Here is a 26,273-nt window from a genome sequence, read left to right on the forward strand (position 1 = left end):
CCCCCCCCCACCCCAGTAATTTCATATAATGAGCCAACAGACTGGAGGAGCTCATGCTGTATTTAATAGTGTATTTTATTTCCCCAGTTTTGCCTATTTACAGTGAAAAAGCTCATTCAAACACTATATGTTAAATGAAATGGTCCAAATTCATCCCTGGTGTGATGCCTGTAGTCAATGGAATTGCACTAAGGACAGTTTTTTGTCCATTGTGTATAATAATTCTTTTCTGAAAATGCTGGAAGATAATGGGAAACCTTTACACTTTTTTTAAAATAGTTTTATTCCACATAATATAAATATTGCCAAGATCAGGAATTTAATAAAGGATCTTAGTACACTAATCATGATAACACTGCTTTCACTGAAAAGTTGTTTAGTGAAATAAAGACATTAAAACCACATCTAGAGCAGTAGCAAGGTACAAAATTTCTCCTACCTCCCTGAAGGAACTTCATTGGATAAACTATGGCACGGTAATGGTCTATGCTGAGTGAAACCAGAACATACGTTGAGGCATACAGAAGGACAACCTGAGGTAGAAGTGGGGAAAAACACACTGATAAGCAATTTAAATTACAATGTGTAGAATTCATAAGGGGAATTTAGACTGAGCATTGCAGTGCCTAACTTTTAGGCACCCTGTGTGAAATGTACAGCCTTGAGTTGGGTGCCCAGGCTCCCTATACATTGCATGGGGAGAGTTAGGTGTCTAAAAAAGATTCATAAAAGCCAGCACACTGAGTGGGATGGTGCCTAAGCTGCCAATAGGAAATGCTGAGAAGAGGGATGTGGCGTAAGCCCCACCCATCAAAGGGAATTAGCTGCTTATGTCTGGGTGTGAATGAAGTGGTTCCCTCCACTTGGGATCCACAGCCATGAAGCCTCTCATGGAGTTAGGCACCTAAACCAGGCCAGTCCTTCCTCAGGAAAGAAATCTGACTTGGAGGAGCTGCTGCTCCCACCCCATGCCCAGTAACGAGCACTCACTTGCAGTATAGGGGACACAGGTTCAAATCCCCACTGTGTGCGAGAACGCCCTAACCTCTAGGCTATTGGGTGGAGCAGGTCTCTCAAGCTCTCCTGCGGAAGCTGTGCCACTTTGTCTAAAATACTTAAATAGTCACTGGGCCAGAAAAGGCTAGGGCTAGAGCACCCACCTGGGATGAGAAGCCCAAGTTCAAGGCTTTACTCCTGTGATTATTTAAGCTGGCTTCTGAGCACATCCGCTGGACCAGGCCATCAAGGCAATGTCCAATTTGTGAATCCTCCTTGGGCTTAGGTGTGAGTTAGGTGTCAAGACTGAGGCAGCTGTGTGCATGTCCATTTGCAGAAATTTAGGACTTGGCAGTGGAAATGAAAGCAGCTCATCAGATATTCTGAGGATCAAAATTTTGGATTGAGGCCACTTTAGGGACATAAGTCCCCCTTGTGAATTCCCTCCCCTCCCCCCCGTATTTCTCAGTGTGTGATATTTGGCAAACACTTAGGGCAAGATTCTGCCATCCTTTCTTTGACTTACTCCATGAGTAGTCACACTGAAATCAATCAGTAAGACTACCTTCTAAGTAAGGTGCTACTGAGTGGTAGAATCTGTCCCTAAGATTCCATTTGGGATATCCCTGTGAGGAATTGTTTTAGATTGAGGAGTATGAACACAGTAATTAAGTAGCATACACTCTTGCAGCTGATTCAGTTATGATTTCCTCTCCCTGTCTCAAAATTTGGTTGCAATTGGCAAGGTCCAACAACCATTAAATCAGACACGCAATTTGTATACAAAACAGAAGCCCTATTAAATACCATCATTCTTCATGATCAAACTTCAATCGTGTGCGGGATTACCGAGAAGATATGGTTGGGCCAGCTAAGAAATAACTATTGCTTTCGAGCCTTCTGCCACCCAGTAGACATCCTTACTCATGAGAATGCAAACCTCACTGCTCAGGATAATTTCTAGAACTGGACCAGATTTTTGCTCCCAATTACATCGTTATGAATTTGAAATAACAGCACTGATTTCTGTGGAGTTGCTTGGGTTTACAACAGGCTAAGTGAGATCAGAATCTGGCTTGCTATTTTTGGAATTAAAAATTAAATTTTGGAATTAAAAATAGGGATTTGGGGGGGCAAGAAGGGGACACTTTTCAAAGACACAAATGTCAGTTAGGTACCCAGCTCGCAGGGAAGATCAATGTGAATTAGGGATCTCTCTGACGTTTTTGCAAAATCTCCCTTCAAGACTAATTACTTTTAAATACTGGTGTTATTGTCATTAAATGGCACTTTTAAAAAACTCCTATGCTTAGGGAGTAGGAGAAAAGGGACTACATACATTTAATGGCTGAGGTGCTGGGACAAATTCAGCTCTAGTGTAAGCAAATTCATATCTATTGTCTTGAATGGAATTTGCACCTACTTACAATTTTCTCCATGACTTTTTCCATTCTCATATCTACCATTTAATATATAAGCAGTTAAACTTTCATGCCTTATTCTTTAAATGCCAGTTTTGTTAGCTTCTTTGATGACTGGGGGCAATTTAAGGGCTCTTACACAACAATTTAACAAGCACTTAATGTTACAGTAAATTGTGATACAAGACTTTGAGTTCTTATCTAGTTAGGATGTGCAGTTGTGGGTACTAGATATTGAATAGTTTCTGTACCTGCAAGTAGCGAAAACTCTGCAGACAAGATCAGGGGCCATGAAATCTCCTGTGAAGCGCCAAATTATATCAGTCAGTATATTTATGAATCCTGTAAAACAATCTGGAAACAAAAATAAACAAAGATACATTAATGGAAACAAACACAAGGCAGTAGTTAGTTTAGTTATTTACTGTTACATCACTTACTTTGTGCTGCACTTTTAAATCTGTAAGGACACATCTGTCTACTGAGACACAGAGCCATTTTGTGAACCGTTCAGTGCAGACTGTTAGTCTAGAAATGCACCAGATGGAGACTTTACCTTTTGTTCTTCTTTTAACTTGTTCTCTTAATCTAAAATAAAATCAATTCAATCCATGGCAGTATTTGGCACCTAAGTTCCATTTGTAGGCACCACTGAGATCCACAAGACTCCCACTCAGCTGTCACTTAGTCCCTAGGTGCTTAAATCTTTCTTGGTGCCTAAGTTTTGGTACCTATGTTTCTGTCTCTGGGCATGCCCACTGCAATTTCACTCTAGGCACCCGGACTCCTATTTCCCACTGAAGCACCAGAACGATTCCTAAATTGGGAAAGGTGGGTGTTTCATACATGCCAAACCCATTTAAAAAAATGCAGAAATTGGACTTGGTTTTGGCTTAATTGGCTTGTGAGTTGCTTGTTGGCTAGTTTTTGGCTTGTTGCTTGTTTGACTTGTAGCTTGTTGCTTCTTTTTCTTTGATTGGCTCCCAGCAAGGGGGGGCAAGCAGGGGCAAGGGGGGAGAGAGTCAGGGGTGCACAGCAGGCCCACCACAGTCCCAGAGGATCTTATCTGTGTGCCATATGCCTTCTGCCTATGTTGCTAGGCAATTGAAACACACTGTAACTAATATTATTTCTGTTTTCCCTCCTCAAGGTAGAGAAAAAAGTCACAGACTAGTTCTTTTTCCTCTCCTTTTGATGGGAAAAATAACTGTTTACAATTGGTGAATCTGAAAGTATTCTGCAAAAAGAAAAGGAGTACTTGTGGCACCTTAGAGACTAACAAATTTATTTGAGCATAAGTTTTCATGAGCTGCAGCTCACTTCATCGGATGCATGAATGCACTGGATGAATGAATACATTCGATGAAGTTAGCTGTAGCTCACGAAAGCTTATGCTTAAATAAATTTGTTAGTCTCTAAGGTGCCACAAGTGCTCCCGTTCTTTTTGTGAATACAGACTAACACGGCTGATACCTATAATTGCAGTGATATGGGGGAGGAAGGTTAGTGGTTCTATATATTGCAAGGAAATGAATTTGTTTTGTTTTTTAATTGCTTTCAAAAATTCCATGCAACATTAAACAAACAAATAAAAAATTCTAGTGGGATGGGTGAACTAACATCCGCTGTTAGTAAGACCCAAATCCTGGTTGTGTTTCTAAGGTATGTTCCTTTGACTTAAGTAGGATTATTTGTCAAACAAGATTTGGCCTTCTGACTATGAAGTTTTTTGTTCTTAAAGGATCTGATCCCAAGCAAGCTTAACTTGTTAAAGAAAAAGAAAACTTTACAAAATGCAGCCTTTTTAAAAGAGATTTATTAAAAAGAGACAGAATCACTGGAGAGTGGAAGTGGGGAAGATCTTGTCATTTCTAGGAGACATGAAACAAAGCACTGAAAATCCAGCTAGAACTTTTATGGCTGGAAAAGATTGCAGGGGGTGAGGCAAAATCTGAAAATAATGGACACCAGGGGCCTTTTCTGCTCTGTTACATATTGTGTTCTGTGGAATTACCAGGGTATTTTCACTAGTGTAAATGAGAGCAGAATTTGGCCCTAGAGAGTTGTGACTAATGGAGCAACTAAATGCATAAGATGACTACAGAGACTCATGTGGCACAGCTTCCTGAAATGATCAAAGAGAATAGAAAAATGAAAGGGGTGCACACTTCTGAATGCAGGTATGCCATTGAGACTAACTAAATAAAATAGAGACAATTCCATTACCCAGAACAAATGAAGGTAATTAATAGGGCTGTCGATTAATCGCAGTTAACTCACGTGATTAACTCAAAAAAATTAATCACTATTAAATTTTTTCACAATCACAGTTTTAATTGCATTGCTAAACAATAGAATACCAACTGAAATTTATTAAATATTTTTCAATATTTTTCTACATTTTCAAATAGATTGATTTCAATTACAACACAGAATACAAAGTGTACACTGCTCACTTTATATTAGCATTTTTTATTACAAATATGTGCTTGGGGCTGTTTTATTTACAGCACCAAATTGCATGAGGTAAAACAGCAGCACGTTTTGTAATGCAAGACAGAGGGCATTTCCTTGTAATGATACAGGGTTTCCCTTAGCGGAGTCTTCTGTGGGTTTCCTTGCATATACATTTTCTTCACCAACCTCAGCCAAAAGGACACTTCTTTCATGGATGTAGGAATCAATAGTTTGTTGTGCCTAGCATGTAAGAGAGGGCTATACTGTGTAATTACCCTATTGAGCAGATAGGGCTCTACACCCATAAATACTGTGTTTTTGAAACAGCTTAACAGCTTTTCCCAGAACACTGTCTTGCTGGTTAGCTGTTTATATCTCTCCCTCTGGTTATATTGTTGCTTTAGATTCTCTTGATTTATATTTTACAGTTGGCATTTTGTGGCAGAGCTACCTTTCAACTTGTTAAAACAGCTGATTTCATTATAACCCTCGAGACTCAGATGGACATACGGTAAAATGAACTGAGTGCTCTTAAGGTGCTACATTATCAGACCTGGAGACCAAAGTTCTTCACTTATCCACAGAATGGGTATAATATAAGCAGTAGCAGTGTAAGCTTTCATGTCCCCACCCTCTACACATGCACATCACCTGCTTATGTAGCTCAGAGAACTAGAAGGACCTCCTAGGAGAGTAGAAAGGTCTCCCTGCTCATCCATTCTTTGGACTGTCTTCTTCACTAACCCTTCTAATAAGGGTGTTAGTATTCCTGGCTTTGGAAGGGCCTCTGTGATATGGACTCATGTCCACTTGAAACCCATCCTTTCCTTTCCATCCTCTCACTCCCTACACCTATCAAAATAATTTGATCACTTCTGACCTGGGTAGGATTTGAACTGGTGATCTAGAATGAAAGACTCCATATCCCATTAGCAGTCTCCTGAGACATTCAGACAGAACATTGCTATTTTCTGCAAAGGATTTTAAAGTCTGTTTCTCTTTATTTTCTTTCTCTCTTGGTAACCAATCATTTAATCCTGGTTGCTAGCACTTGAATTTGCAAAATCTCCCTCCAAATGTCATAATACCATTGCTTAAGCTCTGGCTTTTTATAAGCTTACTGCTAAGGCACCACAAAGCAGCTGGCAGAGGTCTGGCAGCAACAATAAGTGCTATTTCTCCTGCTGTCATGCTGGACAGCACCATGAGCAGGTGGCAGAAGGGTCACAGACTGTAAATGGGGCCAAGCTGAATTTATTTATTGAAATGTTGATGAGAAACAGATGGAGATATTCGTATTTACTACTAGGTTACCAAGACCCCAATTAGGAATGCATTGCTAATAGCAGTTGTATTGGTCCCATTACATGTTGCTCTGAGCTTTCCTTGGAAACCAGCAAAAACATGCACTACCTCTTTGTTGTGGCACAGTGCTACATTAGTGTGTGCACCAGGAAGTATCACTGATGCTACGAGCGTACTCCACACTTCCCAGAAAAAAACATGCCCCCTGCCCCAAAAAGTTTATAACGTAAATACATAATACAAAATGCACTGTAAAGGGGTGGGTGACAGCAGTTTTATTGCCATGGGATAGCATTTTGGAGCTATTATTCTTGTGCTAAATGCTATACAAACACACCTGAAAGACATGGTCCATGGCCCAAAGAACTTACAGTTTAAAAAAGCCAAAAGGGTTGAGGAAGGGGTATAACATACAAGAAAGAGATCAGGCTTTTAAACTTTTATTTATTAATAAATCAATCCCTATCTGTCCCTTATCCCACCATTGGAACACACAGCAACAGCTCAAAAATTACAACTGGGTGAATACCAGCTGTTTTGCTGTATGTACCATGCTTAACCTAGCATTCCACTGATTTTAAAAGACTACTAAAACAGTAGCAGTAGAGCAGATATAGCAGAGGACTAGTAATAAAAGTGGTCTTGTTAATAGGCCCCATAACATTCTACGTTGTCTATGGTTTTGAGCATATGGTTTTAAGAGTCCTTCAGAAAAGTGGAGCATGTGTTCACATATGCCTGGAAGGATCAGGGTGTGGAATGGAGAGTACTGCCAATGCAAAACTATGCTTCCAAGATCTAGTGTACCAGGGAGCCAGGCAGGAATGCAGAGGCAAGGGACCTTTGCCTCAGAAGGATTTGTAATGATTCACAGATCTGGAATATCCAGTTGCCTGTATGGTGGGAGTGAAAGGGAAACCAACCCACTAGACTGAACATTTTCAGGGAAACTTCACTTGTTAAAATGGAGTTGCCACTCCCCTCCCCTATTTATTTCCATGTAGAGAAGAATGTGGCCCTTCTATTGGGGAGGCCACCAAGACCAAGCAAGCATTCTGACTTTTTTTTTTTTTGTAACTAACAAACATTTGGTGTCAAATTGTTTTAAAGTTACATACAAAATCCAGTTGGATGCTTATTGAATGAACTTATTGAATGAACAAGAGAGGAGCTTTAGAACATGTTCACTTAGCAAGTCCTGACAAATGATGTGACATTTTTGGACTATAGTCAAGGGATCCCCATTTATTGGGTCTTTCAATGTTGATCCAGGCTTTGCAGTGGAAATACAGGTGTACATGCCTCTTTCTTAACTTTTGTGTTCATATTCTTGCGTGCTAAATCAACAAAGTTTTCAGTCATTAGTGTTAGGACAATTTAACCCAAATTCCTCTCTATCAGGTCATGAAAAGGAAGAAAAGAAAGAAATGGCAAGAGTTACAGAACAGGTACAAAGAACACAGGCATCAGGGAAATAATCCGTCATATTGCAAACTACAGAGGGCCCAACTCCTCAGGTGTGTTTATGGACATAGTGCCTCTGAAATCACCAACTGAGGAGTTGGCCCTAAGGTTCTGAACAGATAAATAGAAAACAAAGATGGAGTTCCTCTAATCAAGGATATGGAATTCAGATTAATTTAATTACATTTTCAACATTTTCAGTAATCTGTATCTTCCCTCCCCTAATACACAGTTTATTTTAAGATGCTGCCTAGATTTTTTTTCCAGATTCATTTTAATAGTTTCCTTCCCCAATATTTTACATACTATTTTATTGTCATCCCCAAGTTCCTTCCTAGGCCCTTTCCTACAAATCAAAATGTCTGTCTCTGTAGTAATTTTAAAACTGCTCATCAATGTCTAAGGCTGGGTTTACACTTAAACTGCACCACTGGCACATCTGCACCACTGCACTCACTACAGCAAAGGATCATGCTGTTACTATGACTGACAAATCAGGGTTAATGTAGTTTGACTGCACACAGGATAGCTCTGAATAATGAACTGAAATCACTACCTCCTCCTTAACCTCTTCACTGCTCTTCTAACATGCCAGGAACATCCAGCAGAATACACCTCTACTACTGCTAGATATCTCAAATGCTTCTGAAAATGTGCCATGGCTTTCCACTGTGATTTTGATGCAACTTAAGTTAAAAATGCAGCATCCCAAATGCTGGAGTGGAAGATCTTAAGGAGCTATACATTAATGAAATATTCAAACCAGATCTTGTCACAAAAGCGCATGAGATTTCATGGGGAACTTGGAGTAAAATGCAGTTATGACCATGCTATTTGTAGGCACAACATTGTGAAATACAGCACAAGGTGATGGGTGGGTAGGAGTGGGTGGGTGAGATTCTGTGGCCTGCATTGTGCAGGAGGTTGGACTAGATGATCAGAATGGTCCCTTCTGACCTTAGTATCTATGAACATCTATGAACTTGGGAGATAACTCCTGTGCCTCTTTTCCCAAGTAGAGTATGATTGAGCCAGTCAAATGGGTTGAAGAACTTGTTTAATTGGTGAACATGTAGACTAACCCTAGTGAAGCTGTCCATTGGCTGACAGTACTACCTGTGCCTTCAGCTCATTAACACAGCTGAGAACTAAACTGAGAACCTTATAATTCATAGGCACCATTTTCCCCAGGTGAACCAGAAGGGGACAGCCTCCCATCAGCTTACATGATGGACCATAATGATTACACAGCTTTTAATAGAAAGCACCCTGGGCTAGATTCACTAAGGGACTTGGGTGGTCTGACACCAAGCATCAATGCATCTAACTTTTAAAGAGCTGGAATATCACAGGAACAGCACTGGAATCCGCAAAGCCTAGACTCCTATACAATGAATGGGGAGAGGCAGGTGGCTTAGAATGCAATCCATGGAAGACAGCACGTTAGGTGGGGAGCTACCCAAGCTAGCCAATGGGAGATTCCAGCAACAGGGGTGTGTCTTAAAGCCCTCCCTTCCCTTGGAGATAGTCACCTAAGTCTGGAATACTAGGGGGCACCCGTCTCTGCTTAGCTATCCACAAACAGGAACCCCTCTCCTGCAGTCAGATGGCTTAGGTGCCTAATTCTTAGGTGTGAGAATGAGTTTGGCACATTTTGGAGTTTGCCTCCACACAAAACAGAAGGGGGAGGTAGTAATGGTGTTGCCCACCTTATAACTTAGCCCAATGGTTAGAGCACTCAGTATATGGGAGGCATAGATTAGTTCCCCCTCTGCCTGAGGCTCAGAGGATTTGTTTGGGGTATCCCACACCTCTCAGAGTTTTCTAATCACTGGCCTATGGGATATTATGACCTGGGGTTCCCTTAGCCACTCCTGTTGAAGCTGTTCCACTGTGGATAATTAATTAGTCATTAGAGATGGGGGACTGGACTCTGTGTCTCCCACCTCCCAGCCCTGACCACCAGACTACACAGTCGTTCTCTCTCTCTTTGACTCTTTCATTATTTATCCACAGTGGAATAGCTTCAGCAGGAGAGATCAAGGGAGCCCCACATCAGAATATCCCACAGTTCAGTGGTTAGAGCACTTACCTGAGAGGTGGAAGACCTTTGTTCAAGCCTTTCTCCCTCTCCTGGAAGAAGGGGGAATTGAACCTGCATTTCCCACATCCCAGATGAATGCTCTAACCGCTGAGTTAGTAGTAATAAGGTGAGCAGTAGCCTCATTGCCAATGCCACTGGTTCCCATTCTATATCTGGCAGGAGTTCTTCCATGCACACCTACCTTGCAGAAGGTTTCTAGTAGATCCAATGGAAACAGCAGGTTCTGTGGATAGAAATCCATTTGCTCCTTCCTTTGTGTATGTGTATAGAATACTGTTCTGGAATGACATATGACAGGTTCCATGGACAATACTGTTTTCTTCTCCCTGGCTCCTAATTGTGGATTTTTCAGTGAAAGGGGCAATCTAGTCCACCATTAATAGCAGCATAGCCAGATGGCCATAGTTTCCATCAGACACTGCTGGTTTGGGGAATCTATGTATGACTTATGAGTTCTGATTCATTCTATGAATGTATAACTATGCACAACTCTAACCCTCAATGTGTACTGAATCAGCCATTTGCTAGAGAAGACTGGTCAGATGTCTCACAAACTTTGCCTGGACGCTGCTATGGAGCATCAAAAATAGGTAGCACTGAATAATTCTTCTCTGGGAGACCAATGCATAAACTAAAGAGATTGGTCAAGCTAAAGGAAACTGGTAAGGGACCATATGTCCCGTTTTGGCTGGGGCAGTCCCTTTTTTAAGCCCTGTCCCGGCCTTCCCGTTTTTCGTTGGGTTTTTTTTGTGTTTTTTTTTTTTGCGAAAGTGGGCATTTGTCCCTGATCAAGTTGGCAAGAGCAAACGGGACAAATGCCCTCTTTTGTCTAAAAAGTGGGGTGTGGAGGAACATGCTGGAGGTTGGGTGAGCAGCTATTTCCAGTCCCATGAAGAGGGGGAGGCAGGGCTCGAGTGAGCAGCGACACCAGCCCCAGTCTGAGGACACTGGAACAAGGTTTTGTGCATTCAGATGTTTTATATTTGCATGAAATTTTAAGTCTCTAGGCTTTCTCTAAGAATAAAGTACAGTATGTGCATTTTAAAAAGTTACTTTGCAAAGCCTCCAAGTTCCTTGCTGAAACTGTCATGTGTCCCCTAAGGCTTAAACTGTAAAATGGAGTACCTTCAGGGTGGAGCTCTGGGAAAAGGTGTGTTTAAGGTACTAGGAAGACTTGGGGAGGGGGAGGTTCAGCATTGTGCAGCAGATCACAAGTACCAGACTGGGAGTCTACAACCCAGACCTGAGGGGCTAGAAACAGTGCCTACATGCTACTTAAACTTAGTGAGCTAAGAAGCACATATCATCCAATGTTTTGATTCAAACACAGTAGCTTGTTGAATGTCCAATAGGTGAAATTTGACTATGACATTTACATCTCTGGTTTCAGAGTAGCAGCCGTGTTAGTCTGTATTCGCAAAAAGAAAAGGAGTACTTGTGGCACCTTAGAGACTAACAAATTTATTAGAGCATAAGCTTTCGTGAGCTACAGCTCGCTCACGAAAGCTTATGCTCTAATAAATTTGTTAGTCTCTAAGGTGCCACAAGTACTCCTTTTCTATTTACATCTCTGGTTGCTTTACCTTTGTCTGGTGAGTCATTGATTATCCTCAGCAGTAGTACATGCAGGCTGAGAAAGTAGCCTCATTTAGACAAAGGTTTTGGAAAGTGTGTAGGAGGCTGTAAGAGGCAACAAAACACTAGCCCCAGATTTGAATTAGTTACACTGGCAAGGCAAATTAGGAGTAAGTTTACACTTCCACTGTCAAAGTTGTACCTAGTCTCTGGATAAAGAAAGGACTTCAATAGACATCTATAGAAAAAGAATTAGAATTAAATAGGAATTAAACCAATAGTTATAAAGAGATTAAACACTTACCAAATTTAATAGTTATAACTTTATTTCTATAGGGTTTTTTAACCATCCTATAAAATTCTGTAGTAGAAATATAACTATTAAATGCTACAAGGTGACTCAAAAAGCCTACTATATAGACAAGTAACCAAATCTCTATCTCTTTTTCTATTAAATTCTAAGAGTTTTTCCAATAAACACCATTGTAAGGCTGACAGACCCCAGTTGTCAGCGGGCAGGATTGAACCAGGGATCTTCGGAGCTCAGTGCATGAGCCTCTACTGCATGAGCTAAAAGCCACCTGGCTGTTAGCTAATGCTGTAGAGCAGACTCATTTTATCTCTCTCTTTAAGTGGTCTCGGTGTCACTAGCTGTGCCAGAATACCACACTCAGAAGGTGTGTGGCTTACACCATCTTAAAATTATATTTTATACAAAGATACTTTTTTCATTATAGATCCAAAGGCGGAAACTACCCTGATCCATTTATGGATGATCTTATCCTTTTTTCCCTCCATATTCATGAGTGATAAATCTCAAAGCTGATTTTGCCTGTACTTGTGTCATGGGATCAGCTTGCAGCAAGAGATGAGGGTACTCAATTCCAAGTCAGAGCCTGGGGCTATCCTTAGCAAAATGTCTGAGTGTCACTTCTTAAAATTGTAAAGTAAGAGCAGGGCAATACCCAATGAAGCAGCTTCAGCTTTAAAAAGCCCCATCCTACTAGAATTGGGTTTGATGGATGGGAAATCAACAAAAAGGATTGATGCTTCAATTGATGATTGAAAAAGGCCACTGGTTGGGCTGCTCACCTGGGATGGGACCTGCACATTGAAATCATTTTCTCTAATGAATACGTATTTGCACAAATACAGTTCAACAGGAGAGACTGAGAGAGGCCAACTCAGAACATCCAATAGCCTTGTGGTTAGGGTACTCAACTACGCTATGAAAGATCCAAGTGCAAACCCCTGTTTCTAAATCAGCCAGAATAGGGCTTTGAAACTAGGTCCCCGCACATCCTGGGTAGTACCCTAACCACTGGGTCATTGACTATAATGGGGAAGCTAGTGTCTCTTTCTTGTTTTTCATGAGTTAGGCTTATGCACCTAATTCCAGGAGAGGGCTCATGGCTGTGAATCCTGAGCAGAGACAGCTTGGGGGAGGAGGGCAGCATGGCGAGATTTTGACCAAGTATCTCTCCTTGACAATTCCTTCTGGCTAGCTCAGGTAGCTTCCTGCTCAGCTTGATGGTTTCTATAAATCCCTTTCTTAGGTGCTTAAATTTTCCCCAAGCATTGCATGGGAAAGCTGGACTCCTAAAATGTAGGAGTGGTAACACAGAGTGTGTGTGTGTCATAAGTCCCCTTGATGGATCTAGAGCATGGTGCTGCTTTAGCTCTGGCAATAGAGGCTTATGCTATAAGATCCTTAGGACTGAGGTTCAAGCCTTGCTGACAATGACCCACTCAAGGGTGCAGAATTATAAACAATGACCTGTGGGGGGAATCAGAGCTGGACAGACCTTTGCAGCTTGGGAACAGGAGCAGTATGTATCCCATACCCACTCCATGCTCTCTCCCTATCTTGTGGTGGCTGGCCTACGCTACCAGAGAGGAAGTAGTTTGCTCTTTGATTTAAGATAAAGGATTAGAATGACTGTTAGCTACAGTCAGCTTATGAATATAAGTGATATGTTAGATCAAGGCTACAGGCTGCTAATATTAGACTGCGTTGCTCATGCTCAGTAACCATATGTTTTAGGTTTTGTCACATAGCCCAGCTCTGGGCCAGTTTTGACAACACCGTAGTTACAGTTTTGGGGGTAGAGTCTGTACCCTGTACAGTAGAGGCTGTACCCTGACTCTAGTGTATTCCCACTACGGCTAACAGTAATAGCGCTATATCGGGGTTTGCAACACTGGGATTTTTTTCAGACAAAAAGGCTACTGAACACAAAGTCACTCATGCGGCAAAGACGAAGAAAATGATCAGTGTCTTCCCTCTTTCAAACACAGATCCCCCTGAAAATGAGAAGAAAATGGATTTCAAAGAAGCTGTTTACTGTACGAGTATGTTTAAAAACAAAGCAAAGATAGATTGGGAAATGCACTGTACATGTTCTAACATGTTAAGCAATGTTATAAAAAGGACTCTCATGCACCAGCCACTTTCCTGTGAGGATTGGCTTTTATGTGATCAATGGTGGGTAAAGCTAGAAAAACGTTTTTTCTAATAAAAGAAGCATGAGGGAACAATTTATTCAGAAATATTTACGCAGTGACTTGTTGGATATTGTTAAATCTGGGGTTAACTGGGACTCAGTCTATGGGCTGGATTAATACAAAGTGGTCACAATAGGTGAAAACCATATTCTAGGCATAAAAGAAAAGGAGTGCTTGTGGCACCTTAGAGACTAATAAATTTATTTGAGCATAAGCTTTCGTGAGCTACAGCTCACTTCATCGGATGCAACCGCTGAAGTGAGCTGTAGCTCACAAAAGCTTATGCTCAAATAAATTTGTTAGTCTCTAAGGTGCCACAAGCACTCCTTTTCTTTTTTGCAAATACAGACTAACACGGCTGCTACTCTGAAACCTGTTATTCTAGGCATAGGTTCACCCTGTGGGAGGGACGGTGCTGGGATCACCACCATCTGCCCTCTGTTGATGCTTCTGTTGAGGGAGCACAGGTTTAGTTGGCAGAGTTTGCTCTGATTCAGTGCATCCCCAAGTCACTCTGTCTACACTCCGTCTCTGGTCAGCACAGCCCAGTTTATGAGCTGCACTAGCCTCACTCAAACAGAGCGGGGATTGGGGTTGCTTTCCTTACACCCTCTGACAGACTTTCTTCTTTTCACCATCGCTAGGAGACTTTTCTCTGCCTGGAACCTGTGGCAGGATTATTCATGCTTTGTAGGTTTCAGAGTAGCAGCCGTGTTAGTCTGTATTCGCAAAAAGAAAAGGAGGACTTGGGGCACCTTAGAGACTAACAAATTTATTAGAGCATAAGCTTTCGTGAGCTACAGCTCACTTCATGCTTTGTAGAACCTCAGGTAAATCTGCATCCAAATTTCAGATGAGTTCTAATTCAGCATTTGAACTGCAGGTGTGGAACCAACATGACGTTTGCTACCATCCCAATGATTGCTTGGCTTGTCTACTACTCTGTACAACGCCTAGGATCATGGGGCCCTGATCTTGGTTCGTTCTTAAGCACTACCATAATAAACATGATAAAATAAGGTATAAAGCAGAGATGCAGCCATCCAAGCTTGCATGTAAACTGCAAAAAGACTTCCCCACATGTGTAGTGGAGGCATTGGTCTGTAACCTGGTGTCACTGTATCATATCACCTCTGGAATTGGAGAAGTATTGCAAGATCCCTGTTCTGAACACCTCAGAACTTTGCTGAACTTCAGATCCAAACTGTGTAGCTCAGGCCTGTCTCTGTTTAAAATGAGAAAATGATTTTGGGGAGGTTCCCTTCCTCCTCTTACCTACATAGCTATGTAACATTAAACACAGGGCATTTTGTCCCATGTACATCCCAGAGTGTACCAGATGCTTAATAAGGAGCTCCATTACTATGCATAATGTTTTACTATGTGACAAAGTTAGACCAGGTACCAGCTCATGCCAAAGTCCCCATGTCTCAATTGAACACTGAGAAATATGTAGCTGGAATCAGTCTGGTTCACCTGTGTGTTTAGTATTGTTAAAATAGGTCTTAGAATGATAAAATGTGTTTAGACTTTCTTGAGTGCTTGTGAGCTGCTGCGTGCATTAATCTCAGTTATAACATCTGTATCCCAAATTGTAAGGTAATATTTGAGCAGTTGTATTGTGAGACTCTGCGTCTGTGTAAACCACCAGACAGGAGAGAGGCATGAATTAATGTGAAGTGTTGATCTTCAGCAGAAGGTGTTACATCCTTTCCAGCAGGAAAGGGTCTATTGACACCACACAGACTATTGTGGGATGTTAAAGGAGACCAAAGACTGTTGTTGTTCTGCTATCCTCCTCCCTCGAAGATGAGTCCGGCAAGTGGGTTCCTCCTTTCAGCTCAGAGCACAAGGCAGGAGGGAGGATAAAAATCCCTAACAAGTAGGAACTGATTATCTCTATGTTGCTTGGACTCTGGGCGAGGGGAAGGGGGGGACATGTTTTCTAGGCAAAAGCAAGGGATCCCTAGCTGCATTTACCCTTGGGTAGCCCGGCCTAAAGGACATATCATAAGCAAGCTCTATAGAAGATTCTATTACCTTTTGAAACTTAAGATTGTAACTCATTTGTTTGTGTATGTTTATCTGATTTAACCTGGTAAATAATTCTCTTGTTTCCTTTTCCTATTTAATGAAGATTTATTAGTTTATTACAGGATTGGTTACAAGTATTGTTTTTAGTGCAAGATCTAAGTTGCAACTGACCTGGGGTAAGTGACTGGTCCTTTGGGACTGGGAGTAACCTGAATATTGCTGTGATTCTGGGTGTAAGGGACCATCTACCACAAAAGTATGCTCCCATGGGTGGCGAGATAGATGGTGTAGTCCAGGGGACTGTCTGACTTGATGTCAAGGTTGCTATAATTCCTGAGGAGTTTACACTTGATAATTGGTAGATGAAATCTGAGTACAGAACTCACGATCACTTTGAGATTTGTGCCCTGCTTCCTAACAGTCTGTCCTGAGGTTGGTACCTCACGCTCTTGAGTTACTGCAGTCAGCATTAGAAGGGGTAGCTATGGTTCCATAAGCTCCCCACTGGTGTAAATCGCTCAGGGAATACTCTGAATCAGTGCATCTTATAGCTATGCCTGCTTCCCAACCTGCACTACCCACTTTGGCTACTCTGTCAGCAATTCCCAACCACTTTGGCAGATTTTCCATGAGCTCTGTTCTCCCTTCCAGAAAGTGACACATTTTAAGTAAAAGTGCTTCTAACTCACGACTGAGTAAGGACCTCCTCAGGATTTGGCACAGAGTTTGGGCTCAGATCCAAAAAAGACAGCGACTTCCTGAGTGAATGCCCTCTGATTTTAAGGAGGTCACTCATGAATCCAGCCATCACTAGCTGATCCAAGGTTATCTGTTTCTCGCATACAAACATAATCCCCTGCCTCCCTAGCAGATTTGTTCTGAAATAAGGCACAGAGAATAAAAGCTTGAAAATTGAGTGGGTTTGTATAGCGATAAGCAGCCAAACATCATCTCTCTCCTGCACTTCGCTATGAAGGTGAGATCTACCAGTATTGATTAGAGCCTAGTGTAGGACAGGTTGAGTATTTAAAAATAGCCTGGATGTTACTCAAAAATCACTCTGCTTTTACTACAGAATAAATCAGCCTCAAACAACCAGAGCAGGAGCTGGTTAGCCAGCTTCGATAGCAGACTAATTTAGAGGGAAAAGTCTTAGACATGCCAGAGGCAGCAAATTATATTCTCCACTAGTCTCTGAAACTCATTATTTAAAAAACAGAAACACGGAACTTAAATATATATTTAAATAAAACTGAGGCAAAAAACCTGTTGAAAAATGGTTAGGCTGGTAAGACCTCATTCTGTTTACATGAACATAGAGAAAGCAGGGAACTATATTTGTCCTGATTCTCTGCTGCTTTGCTCCTTGTGTTGTACAAAGGAGGTGTACAGTGCCATCAAATGCACACTGCATTCACTTTGCACATACATAAATGACTATGAAAGGTGCAAGGCAGTGGAGAATCATCTGAGCTCCTGCATTTTAAAGAGTTTTCCTTTTATAGCCCACTGTGTGTTTATTTAGGTACCTTTTAAAAATGCCAAACATCCGGTTTGATATAACATTTTCCACTAAAATGAAAACAAGCTGTAGATGCTCCCCACACTGAAAGAAATCTGGACCTTTATTTTGGTGCCTAGTTCCAGCACCCACATTTGAAAATATTGTCCTTCGGCTGACCAGTGATCCAGCAAGTCTGTGTCTAGTCAAGTATCTTAACATCACAGGGCTTTCAGAAGCAGAACCATCTACAACCTGGATCTGCAGAAACATCTATGTAACGTGTCTTAGAGAAAGAAGAAACACCATTGTAACTGTTAATGTTACACTTCCTTATATTCTCAGAAGATCTGTGCTCATACATTTATACAGGGTCTTTTGCAATGCCCTTATTTCCCAAAATAACAAGTATCTCTCCATTAACATCTGAAGCATATAATTTCCTCTCAGTAGTACAGTTTGCTGCCTTCCTGCTCTAAATTCAGAAGTATTGATATGTGGTTCAAGCTGTTCCTGAACAATGTTCTCCTGGGTCTAGAAAATAGAACAAGAATCCATCTTGCCTTGCCATGGGGCGTACTTCTGTGTTTCCTTTTAATGATGTAACTTACATTGCCAACCCGTTTATGAAATGTAATTAGTACAAACTGCTTTCTTGGTCATTTCAAGCAGCTTTCCCATCATAAGCACTGACTTCCTGATTTCCCTGGGGGTGCTCCACCCCTCCCCCCCCAGGTCCCACCCTCACTCTGCACGGAGGCTCCTACTGTAACCCACACATTGTTGTAAGTGCCTCTTCCTGATGGACCCAGCTTTTCTGTCACTTGGACACATATACTTAAAGCTGTGTGCAGCCACCTAGCACGTGGCTTGCTGTCTGCTGTGGATTGATGAGACTCCAGGCCCTAGAGTCCTTGTGACCTCTTCAGTGCCAGATGCATGCATCTCCCATCTGTTGTCAGTTCTTTAGTGTGGGCCTCTGTGCAGACGTACTTCTGTGTACTACAAAGTTTCCCAATTACTCTTTTTCCTGGTAATGACTCCTGTGTTTCACAGAAGTGTGTTTTTGGCAGCATTTGAGAGGATACTTCAGGGAAATTATAATATATACCCAGTGCAGTTGTTCCTTAATTAATTAATACTGGATGACTTACTTTTGCACACTATGAGCCTCAAAGGCTAAGTTTGAGGCTCATGGTGTGCACTTGGCAAGTCAAATGAGATTCTGATTGAGAAGGCGCAATGAGACTTGCTGCTAATACCTCTTCAACGCCAAGATCATAGTTAGTGTCTTTCAGAAAGTTTTAGTGGCTTTCAGTAACAACACTTTGGGATCCAAACCAACATAATTGTTTTGGGGGACAAGGGGTTATTCATGCATTCATTCTTTCCCAATCAGATGTTCAGGGGAGAGATGCTGGCAGGCTAGACACCAGCTGTTGCCCAGGCTACAGGCATTGGCTAAAAACTGACAAACTCATAGCTGGTGATCAGACCAGTTCATCTGTCTGTTGGTTTTGCTCAAAACAGGTATTAGTCTTGTAAGAATGTATTTAGGGTTTAGACTCTACGGAATGCTTGTAAATTGCTGCATGTGTTAATCTCATTTGTAATGTCAGTGTTCCCTGCTATAATAAAATATGTAAATTTTGCTTTCTAACTTTGAAATTGTTTGCTCTGAACTTGTGAACCCTGATTCCACTCCCACCCTCTGAACCGCTTGGTCCCAGCCCAGAGCACCCTTCTGCACCCCTAACCCCTCATCCCCAACCCCACTGCAGAGCCTGCACCCTCAACCGGAGCCCTCACCCCCCCCCCCCACACACACATCCCCCAACCCCCTGCCTCAGTCTGAAGCCCTTTCCCGCATCTTGAACACTTTATTTCTGGCCCTACCCCAGAGCCCACCCACCCTACCTGAAGCCCTCACACCCTCCCGCACCCCAACTCCCAATTTTGTGAGCATTCATGGAGTGCCATACAATTTCCATACCCAGATGTGGCCACCAGGCCAAAAGATTTGCCCATCCCAGTATATACGGTGACCATATTTCCCTATGCTGAATATGGGACACCTGGGAAAATTACTCGTATTCAAGCAAGTTCAACAGAAATCCATCAGAAGCATGCAGTACAAATGTTCAATTTGACTGAGCCCCATTGGATTCTTTTTTATTTTCCTTCTTATCTTTAAGGCTTTATGGTTCAGAGGGGGAGAGGTGACACACACATTCTCGTAAACCTCTCTGACACGGGGGGGGGGATGTGATCGATTGACCCGACCCTCCCTGCCAGGCACTCTCCGCCCTCCATGCCTGGCTGGGCCCCCAGGACGGATCCACCTCTCTGGATACCTGATGCCGTGTCTTCCCGAGGCAACACTGTGGGGACATGCAGGGTCACATGCCCCCTCTCCCCAGATTTCTGCCAGGGTTCACATCAGCATGGGGCCAGCCAGCAGCCTTTTTGCACTGTGCAGGAGGGAAGGGACCAGAGCTGCTTTCAGCCACAAGGGGGGAGTGATGACCTGGCCTGTGTCTTTGCAGAACTCATCTTCTTCTTTCCCCCACCCTCCGCTCCCCTGTGGCTGGAAGCAGCTTGAGCCTTCCTGCTCGCACAGTGTCGAAAGGCAGCTAATCCTTCCAGGCTGCTGCTGACTACCGACATAACCCAGCTGCTTCCTGTCCCCCGGCGACAGTGCAGGCAGGAAGGGGTTAAGGCCGCATTGTGCACCAGGGCTCCTGACTGCAGGGGCTTCAGCCAACCCGGCCAGAGACTCAGCAGGGGAGAGTGCCTAGGCGATGGCACAGCCCCCCAGTTCCTGGGGTGAAGAGGGTGCCAAGCCCTTGCCCGTGGGGCTGCTGTGGAGCCTGTAGGTTCCAGGGCGTGAGCAGGCTGGAAATCTCCCACCACTCCAGAGCTTAGCTGAGCTGCAGAGAAGCTTCCCCCTGCCAGGGCTGTGCAGCGCCCCGGGCTGGAGGGTCTTGGGCTTTCCTGGGGCGCAGGCCCAGCCAGAGCCAGTGGGGGAAGGAAGGAGCCTGCCGTCCAGGGACTGGTTCTCCGCACAGAGCTGGGAGTGGGACACTCCCCTCTGAGAGGGCATATGGAGGAGCAACAGGGTTTGTGGGGGGGGGGAAGGAGCTAAGCAGGGAGAAGACAGCAAGGGGAGAGCACATAAAGGGTTGATGGGTGGGCAGCAGAGGTGACACGTAACCAGCTGCACCTGCCTAACAATGCAGCTCGCAGCCAGTACCAGCCAGCAATGGGACTGTGGGGGGCGGGGGCCCTGTTGACTGAGAGCTGGCATGCAGTGGGGGCTGCGCTGATGGACCAGCAGGGGGAGTGGCCGGCCCTGCACACTGCATCTTCACCCCGTGTTGGATTTACAGTGGCTCCATGGAGCCGGGTCCATGCTCAGAAGGGGCCCCGGCCTGCTGCGCTTGCACTGTACCCCGAGACCCCGCTGGCTCCCCCCACCCAACATTTGCTCCTCTCGGCCTGCCCGCCGGCTGGCTGAGGGCTCCTCTCTGCCCCCGGCGCGACCCCAGTCTCTGCTTTCCACCACCTAAGGGGCCCCGTCTGGCAACTGCTGGTTTGTAACTAGTGCCCTCGCATTGGGCAGAGCAGGGCCGCCCCTGTCACGCCTTGCCTCTGGTTGGCCCCTCGCTCTGGGGACTGACCTCCCCGCACCATGCTCCAGTGCCGCCATAGGGGCCCACAAATATGTTTGGCGCCAGGCCCACAAAAGGTTAATCCGGCCCTGTCTTCACTCCACCACCAGCCTTGCACACCCATCCCCATTGTCAGCCACTGGACCCCCTCTGCACCCACCACCGCTGGTGAGCAGGCAGCTGGTGAGTGCCAAAGATTTCAAAGATTTGAACTAAATTTCTGATTAGAAGAATGATCCCAATAATATCACATTTGGTAAAGGGAGACTCACACCTGAGACCTGAATGTTAACTCTTATTTTATAGTAATTATGATGGAATTTAATGCAGAATTATTTCATTGATACAACATGGCCACTGAGTTTCACTATCTTTCGTAGCTAAATATTTTTATAACTCTTGTCACCGACAAAATGAAACTTGTATGGTGCAGTTCAGGAGAAGTAGTAAATCTATGTTCCTGATTCTGTATTTGTATTTGGTCATGGCTCTGATTTTCAGGAAGCAAGCTAGCATGCAAGTAGCTCCATTGAAGTCAATGAGACTCTGGTTATCTACACTGCAATCACAGGGTGTAATTGCAGCATGTGTAGACATACCCAAGCTAGCTCAGGTACTGGAGCGGTGAAGCTGCAGCAGCACGTGCTTCAGTGCAGGCTAGACACCTGAGTAATTACCCGGGCTTCAGGGTGGGCTTGTACAGCCTGCACTGGTACCACAGCTAGCTAGATTAAAGCTAGCCTTGGCAAGTCTACGCCCTGGTCTACACTAGGAGTTGAGGTCAAATTTAGCAGCGTTAAATTGATGTAACCCTGTACCTGTCCAGACGACGAAGCCTTTTTTTCGACTTAAAGGGCTCTTAAAATCGATTTCCTTACTCCACCCCCCCCACAAGGGGATTAGCACTGAAATCGGCCTTGCTGGGTCGAATTTGGGGTACTGTGGACGCAATTAGATGGTATTGGCCTCTGGGACCTATCCCAGAGTGCTCCATTATGACCACTCTGGACATCACTCTCAACTCAGATGCACTGGCCAGTGCATAAAGGCCCACGAACTTTTGAATTTCAATTTCCTGTTTGGCCATCATGGCAAGCTGCAGGTGAGTGCAGAGCTCATCAGCAGAGGTGACCATGATAGACCCAGAATCACAAAAGAGCTCCAGCATGGACAAAACGGGAGGTACGGGCTCTGATTGCTGTATGGGGAGAGGAATCCGTGCTATCAGAACTGCCTTCCGGACCCGCCAGGTGGAGAAGGGACCTCTGTTGAGTGTACCTTTTAAAAAACTATACATGGTTTAAAATCAAGCATGTTTAATGATTAATTTGCCCTGGCATTTGCTGCTTTCCTGGATGTATTCCCAAAGCCTTTGCAAAAGGTTTCTGGGGAGGGCAGCCTTATTCCGTCCACCATGGTAGGACACTTTACCACTCCAGGCCAGTAGCACATACTCGGGAATCATTGTAGAACAAAGCATTGCAGTGTATGTTTGCTGGTGTTCAAACAACATCCGTTCTTTATCTCTCTGTGTTATCCTCAGGAGAGTGATATCATTCATGGTCACCTGGTTGAAATAGGGTGCTTTTCTTAAGGGGACATTCAGAGGTGCCCATTCCTGCTGGGCTGTTTGCCTCTGGCTGAACAGAAATGTTCCCCACTGTTAGACATGAGGAAGGGGGAGGGACTAGCCACATGGTGGGGGGAGGCAAAATGCGACCTTGGCACGAAAGCACATGTGCTATGTATGTAATGTTAACAGCAAGGTTTACCGTGAAAGAGTGTACCCATTGTTCTATAAAATGTGTCTTTTTAAATACTACTGTCCCTTTTTTTTTCTCCACCAGCTGCATGTCTTTCAAGGATCACAGGATCTTCTCCTTCCCAGAGGCTAGTGAAGATTAGAAGGCGAAAAAAACACACTCACGATGAAATGTTCTGAGCTCATGCTGTCCTCCCACACTGATAGACCACAGACGAATGCGTGGAGACAGACCATGTCAGAGTGCAGGAAAGTACAAAATGACCAGGAGGAGAGGTGGCGGGCTGAGGAGAGGGCTGAAGCTGCAAGGTGGCGGCAGCGTGATGAGAGGAGGCAGGATTCAATGATGAGGCTGCTGGAGGATCAAGCTAATATGCTCCAGCATTTGGTTGAGCTGCAGAAAAGGCAGCTGGAGCACAGACCGCCGCTACAGCCCCTGTGTAATCAACCACTCTCCTCCACAAGTTCCATAGCCTCCTCACCCAGAGCCCAAGAACGCGGTGGGGTGGCCTCCGGCCACCCAGCCACTCCACCCCAGAGGATTGCCCAAGCAACAGAAGGCTGGCATTCAATAAGTTTTAAACTTTTAAAGTGCTGTGTGACCTTGTCCTTCCCTCCTCCACCACCCCTCCCAGGCTATCTTGGCAGTTATCCCTCTATTTGTGTGATGAATTAATAAAGAATGCATGAATGTGAAGCAACAATGATTTTATTGCCTCTGCAAGCGGTGATCGAAGGGAGGTGGGGAGGGTGATTAGCTTACAGGGAAGTAGAGTGAACCAAGGGGCAGGGAGTTTCATCAAGGAGAAACAAACAGAACTTTCACACCATAGCTTGGCCAGTCATGAAACTGGTTTTCAAAGCTTCTCTGAAGCGTACCGCGCCCTCCTGTGCTCTTCTAGCTGCCCTGGTGTCTGGCACCGCGTAACCAGCGGCCAGGCGATTTGCCTCAACCTCCCACCCCACCATAAACGTCTCCCCCTTACTCTCACAGATATTGTGGAGCGCACAGCAAGCAGTAATAACAGTGGGAATATTGGTTTCACTGAGATCTAACCAAGTCAGTAAACTGCACCAGCGCACTTTTAAACATCCAAATGCACATTCTACCACCATTTTGCACTTGCTCAGCCTATAGTTGAACAGCTCCTGGCTACTGTCCAGGGTGCCTGTGTATGGCTTCATGAGCCATGGCATTAAGGGGTAGGCTAGGTCCCCAAGGATACCCATAGGCATTTCAACATCCCCAATGGTTATTTTCTGGTCTGGGAAGAAAGTCCCTTCCTGCAGCTTTTGAAACAGACCAGAGTTCCTGAAGATGCGAGCGTCATGTACCTTTCCCGGCCATCCCACGTTGATGTTGGTGAAACGTCCCTTGTGATCCACCAGTGCTTGCAGCACTATTGAAAAGTATCCCTTGTGGTTTATGTACTTGTCGGCTTGGTGCTCCGGTGCCAAGATAGGGATATGGGTTCCGTCTATGGCCCCACCATAGTTAGGGAATCCCATTGCAGCAAAGCCATCCACTATGACCTGCACATTTCCCAGGGTCACTACCCTTGATATCAGCAGATTTTTGATTGCTTTGGCTACTTGCATTACAGCAGCCCCCCCAGTAGATTTGCCCACTCTAAATTGATTCCCAACTGACCAGTAGCTGTCTGGCATTGCAAGCTTCCACAGGGCTATTGCCACTCGCTTCTCAACTGTGAGGGCTACTCTCGTCTTGGTATTCTTGCGCCTCAGGGCAGGGGAAAGCAAGTCACAAAGTTCCATGAAAGTGCCCTTACGCATGCGAAAGTTTCGCAGCCACTGGGAATTGTCCCAGACCTGCAACACTATGCGGTCTCCACAGTCTGTGTTTGTTTCCCGGGCCCAGAATCGGCATTCCACCGCATAAACCTGCCCCATTAGCACCATGATGCCCACATTGGCAGGGCCCTTGCTTTGAGAGAAGTCTGTGTCCATGTCCTCTTCACTCTCGTCACTGTGCTGTTGTTGCCTACTCACCCCGTTTTGCTTTGCCAGGTTCTGGTGCTGCATATACTGCTGGATAATGCACGTGGTGTTTAATGTGCTCCTAATTGCCAAAGTGATCTGAGCGGGCTCCATGCTTGCTGTGATATGGCGTCTGCACAGAGAAAAGGCGCGGAACGATTGTCTGCCGTTGCTCTGACAGAGGGAGGGGCGACTGACGACATGGCTTACAGGGAATTAAAATCAACAAAGGGGGTGGCTTTACATCAAGGAGAATCAAAAACTGTCACACAGAATGGCCCCCTCAAGAATTGAACTCAAAACCCTGGGTTTAGCAGGCAAACGCTCAACCCAGTAAGCCGTCTCTCCTTCTGGTATTTCAAGCAGGACTGAATCTCCATTAAAGTTTTCAAGTTGCCCCTGACAGACCTCACCAAAACAATTGTCGGCCGTTGATTTCACAGAGGGAGGGAGGGAGGGGGGAGCAAATAAATACAAAACAAATCTGGTCTATTTCTTGTTTTGATCCACTCCATCTATCTTTTACATCTTTGGCTGGCAGCAGACCTGCAAGCCATCCACATCTCCTGGCTGCTCGGCAGAAGATGGTACAATAGGACTGCCTGCAGGACTAAAGAGAATGACATGGTCGAGTCACTCCTAATTTAGGCCCTGCGCCTATATCTACCCAGGTGCTCCTGGCGACCTTACCGAGGCAGTCAGGAGCACCTCAGACACGATGAGGATAGTTTTCAAGCCTATTGCACCATCTGCTGCCACAAGGCAATGGGTTGCTGCTGCTGCTATATAGCAATGCAGTACTGCGTCTGCAAGCACCCAGGAGACATACGGTGACAGTGAGCTGAGTGGGCTCCATGCTTGCCGTGGTATGGTGTCTGCACAGGTAACTCAGGAAAAAAGGCACGAAACAATTGTCTGCCGTTGCTTTCACAGAGGGAGGCAGGGCCTGATGATATATAACCAGAACCACCCGCGACAATGTTTTTTGCCCCATCAGGCATTGGGATCTCAATCAAGAATTCCAATGGGCAGCGGAGACTGTGGGAACTGTGGGATAGCTACCCACAGTGCAATGCTCCAAAAGTCGACGCTAGCCACGGTACTGTGGACACACTTCGCTGACTTAATGCACTTAATGGGCAGCGGAGACTGCGGGAACTGTGGGATAGCTACCCACAGTGCAACACTCCGGAAGTCGACGCTGGCCTTGGTACTGTGGAAGCACTCGGCCGAGTTAATGCACTTAATGCACTTAGAGCATTTTGTGTGGGAACACACACAATTGACTATATAAAAACGATTTCTAAAAAACTGACTTCTATAAATTCGACCTAATTTCGTAGTGTAGACATACACTACATGAAGCTGCAATCACAGCCAGTAAATGCGGTATGGACATACCCTATGCTCAAAGTTAGGCATATGCTGAAATGCCTTTCTGAACTGAGACCTATGAAAACAGAAGTTCTTAAAGCTCTTA

At 44.4% G+C, this 26,273-nt stretch overlaps 1 protein-coding gene across 1 annotated transcript in view; it reads right to left on the bottom strand.

Annotated features, from left to right (window-relative positions):
• Positions 1–26,273, bottom strand: part of NPSR1 (neuropeptide S receptor 1) — an 81,927-nt gene that overhangs the window by 31,599 nt on the left and 24,055 nt on the right. Inside the window, 3 exon segments of the mRNA XM_038389091.2 lie at positions 440–533; positions 2,669–2,682; positions 2,685–2,771. Coding sequence (XP_038245019.1) covers positions 440–533; positions 2,669–2,682; positions 2,685–2,771 — 195 coding nt within the window.

The sequence above is a fragment of the Dermochelys coriacea genome, chromosome 2, assembly GCF_009764565.3.
Source record: "Dermochelys coriacea isolate rDerCor1 chromosome 2, rDerCor1.pri.v4, whole genome shotgun sequence".
Lineage (NCBI taxonomy): Eukaryota > Metazoa > Chordata > Testudines > Dermochelyidae > Dermochelys > Dermochelys coriacea.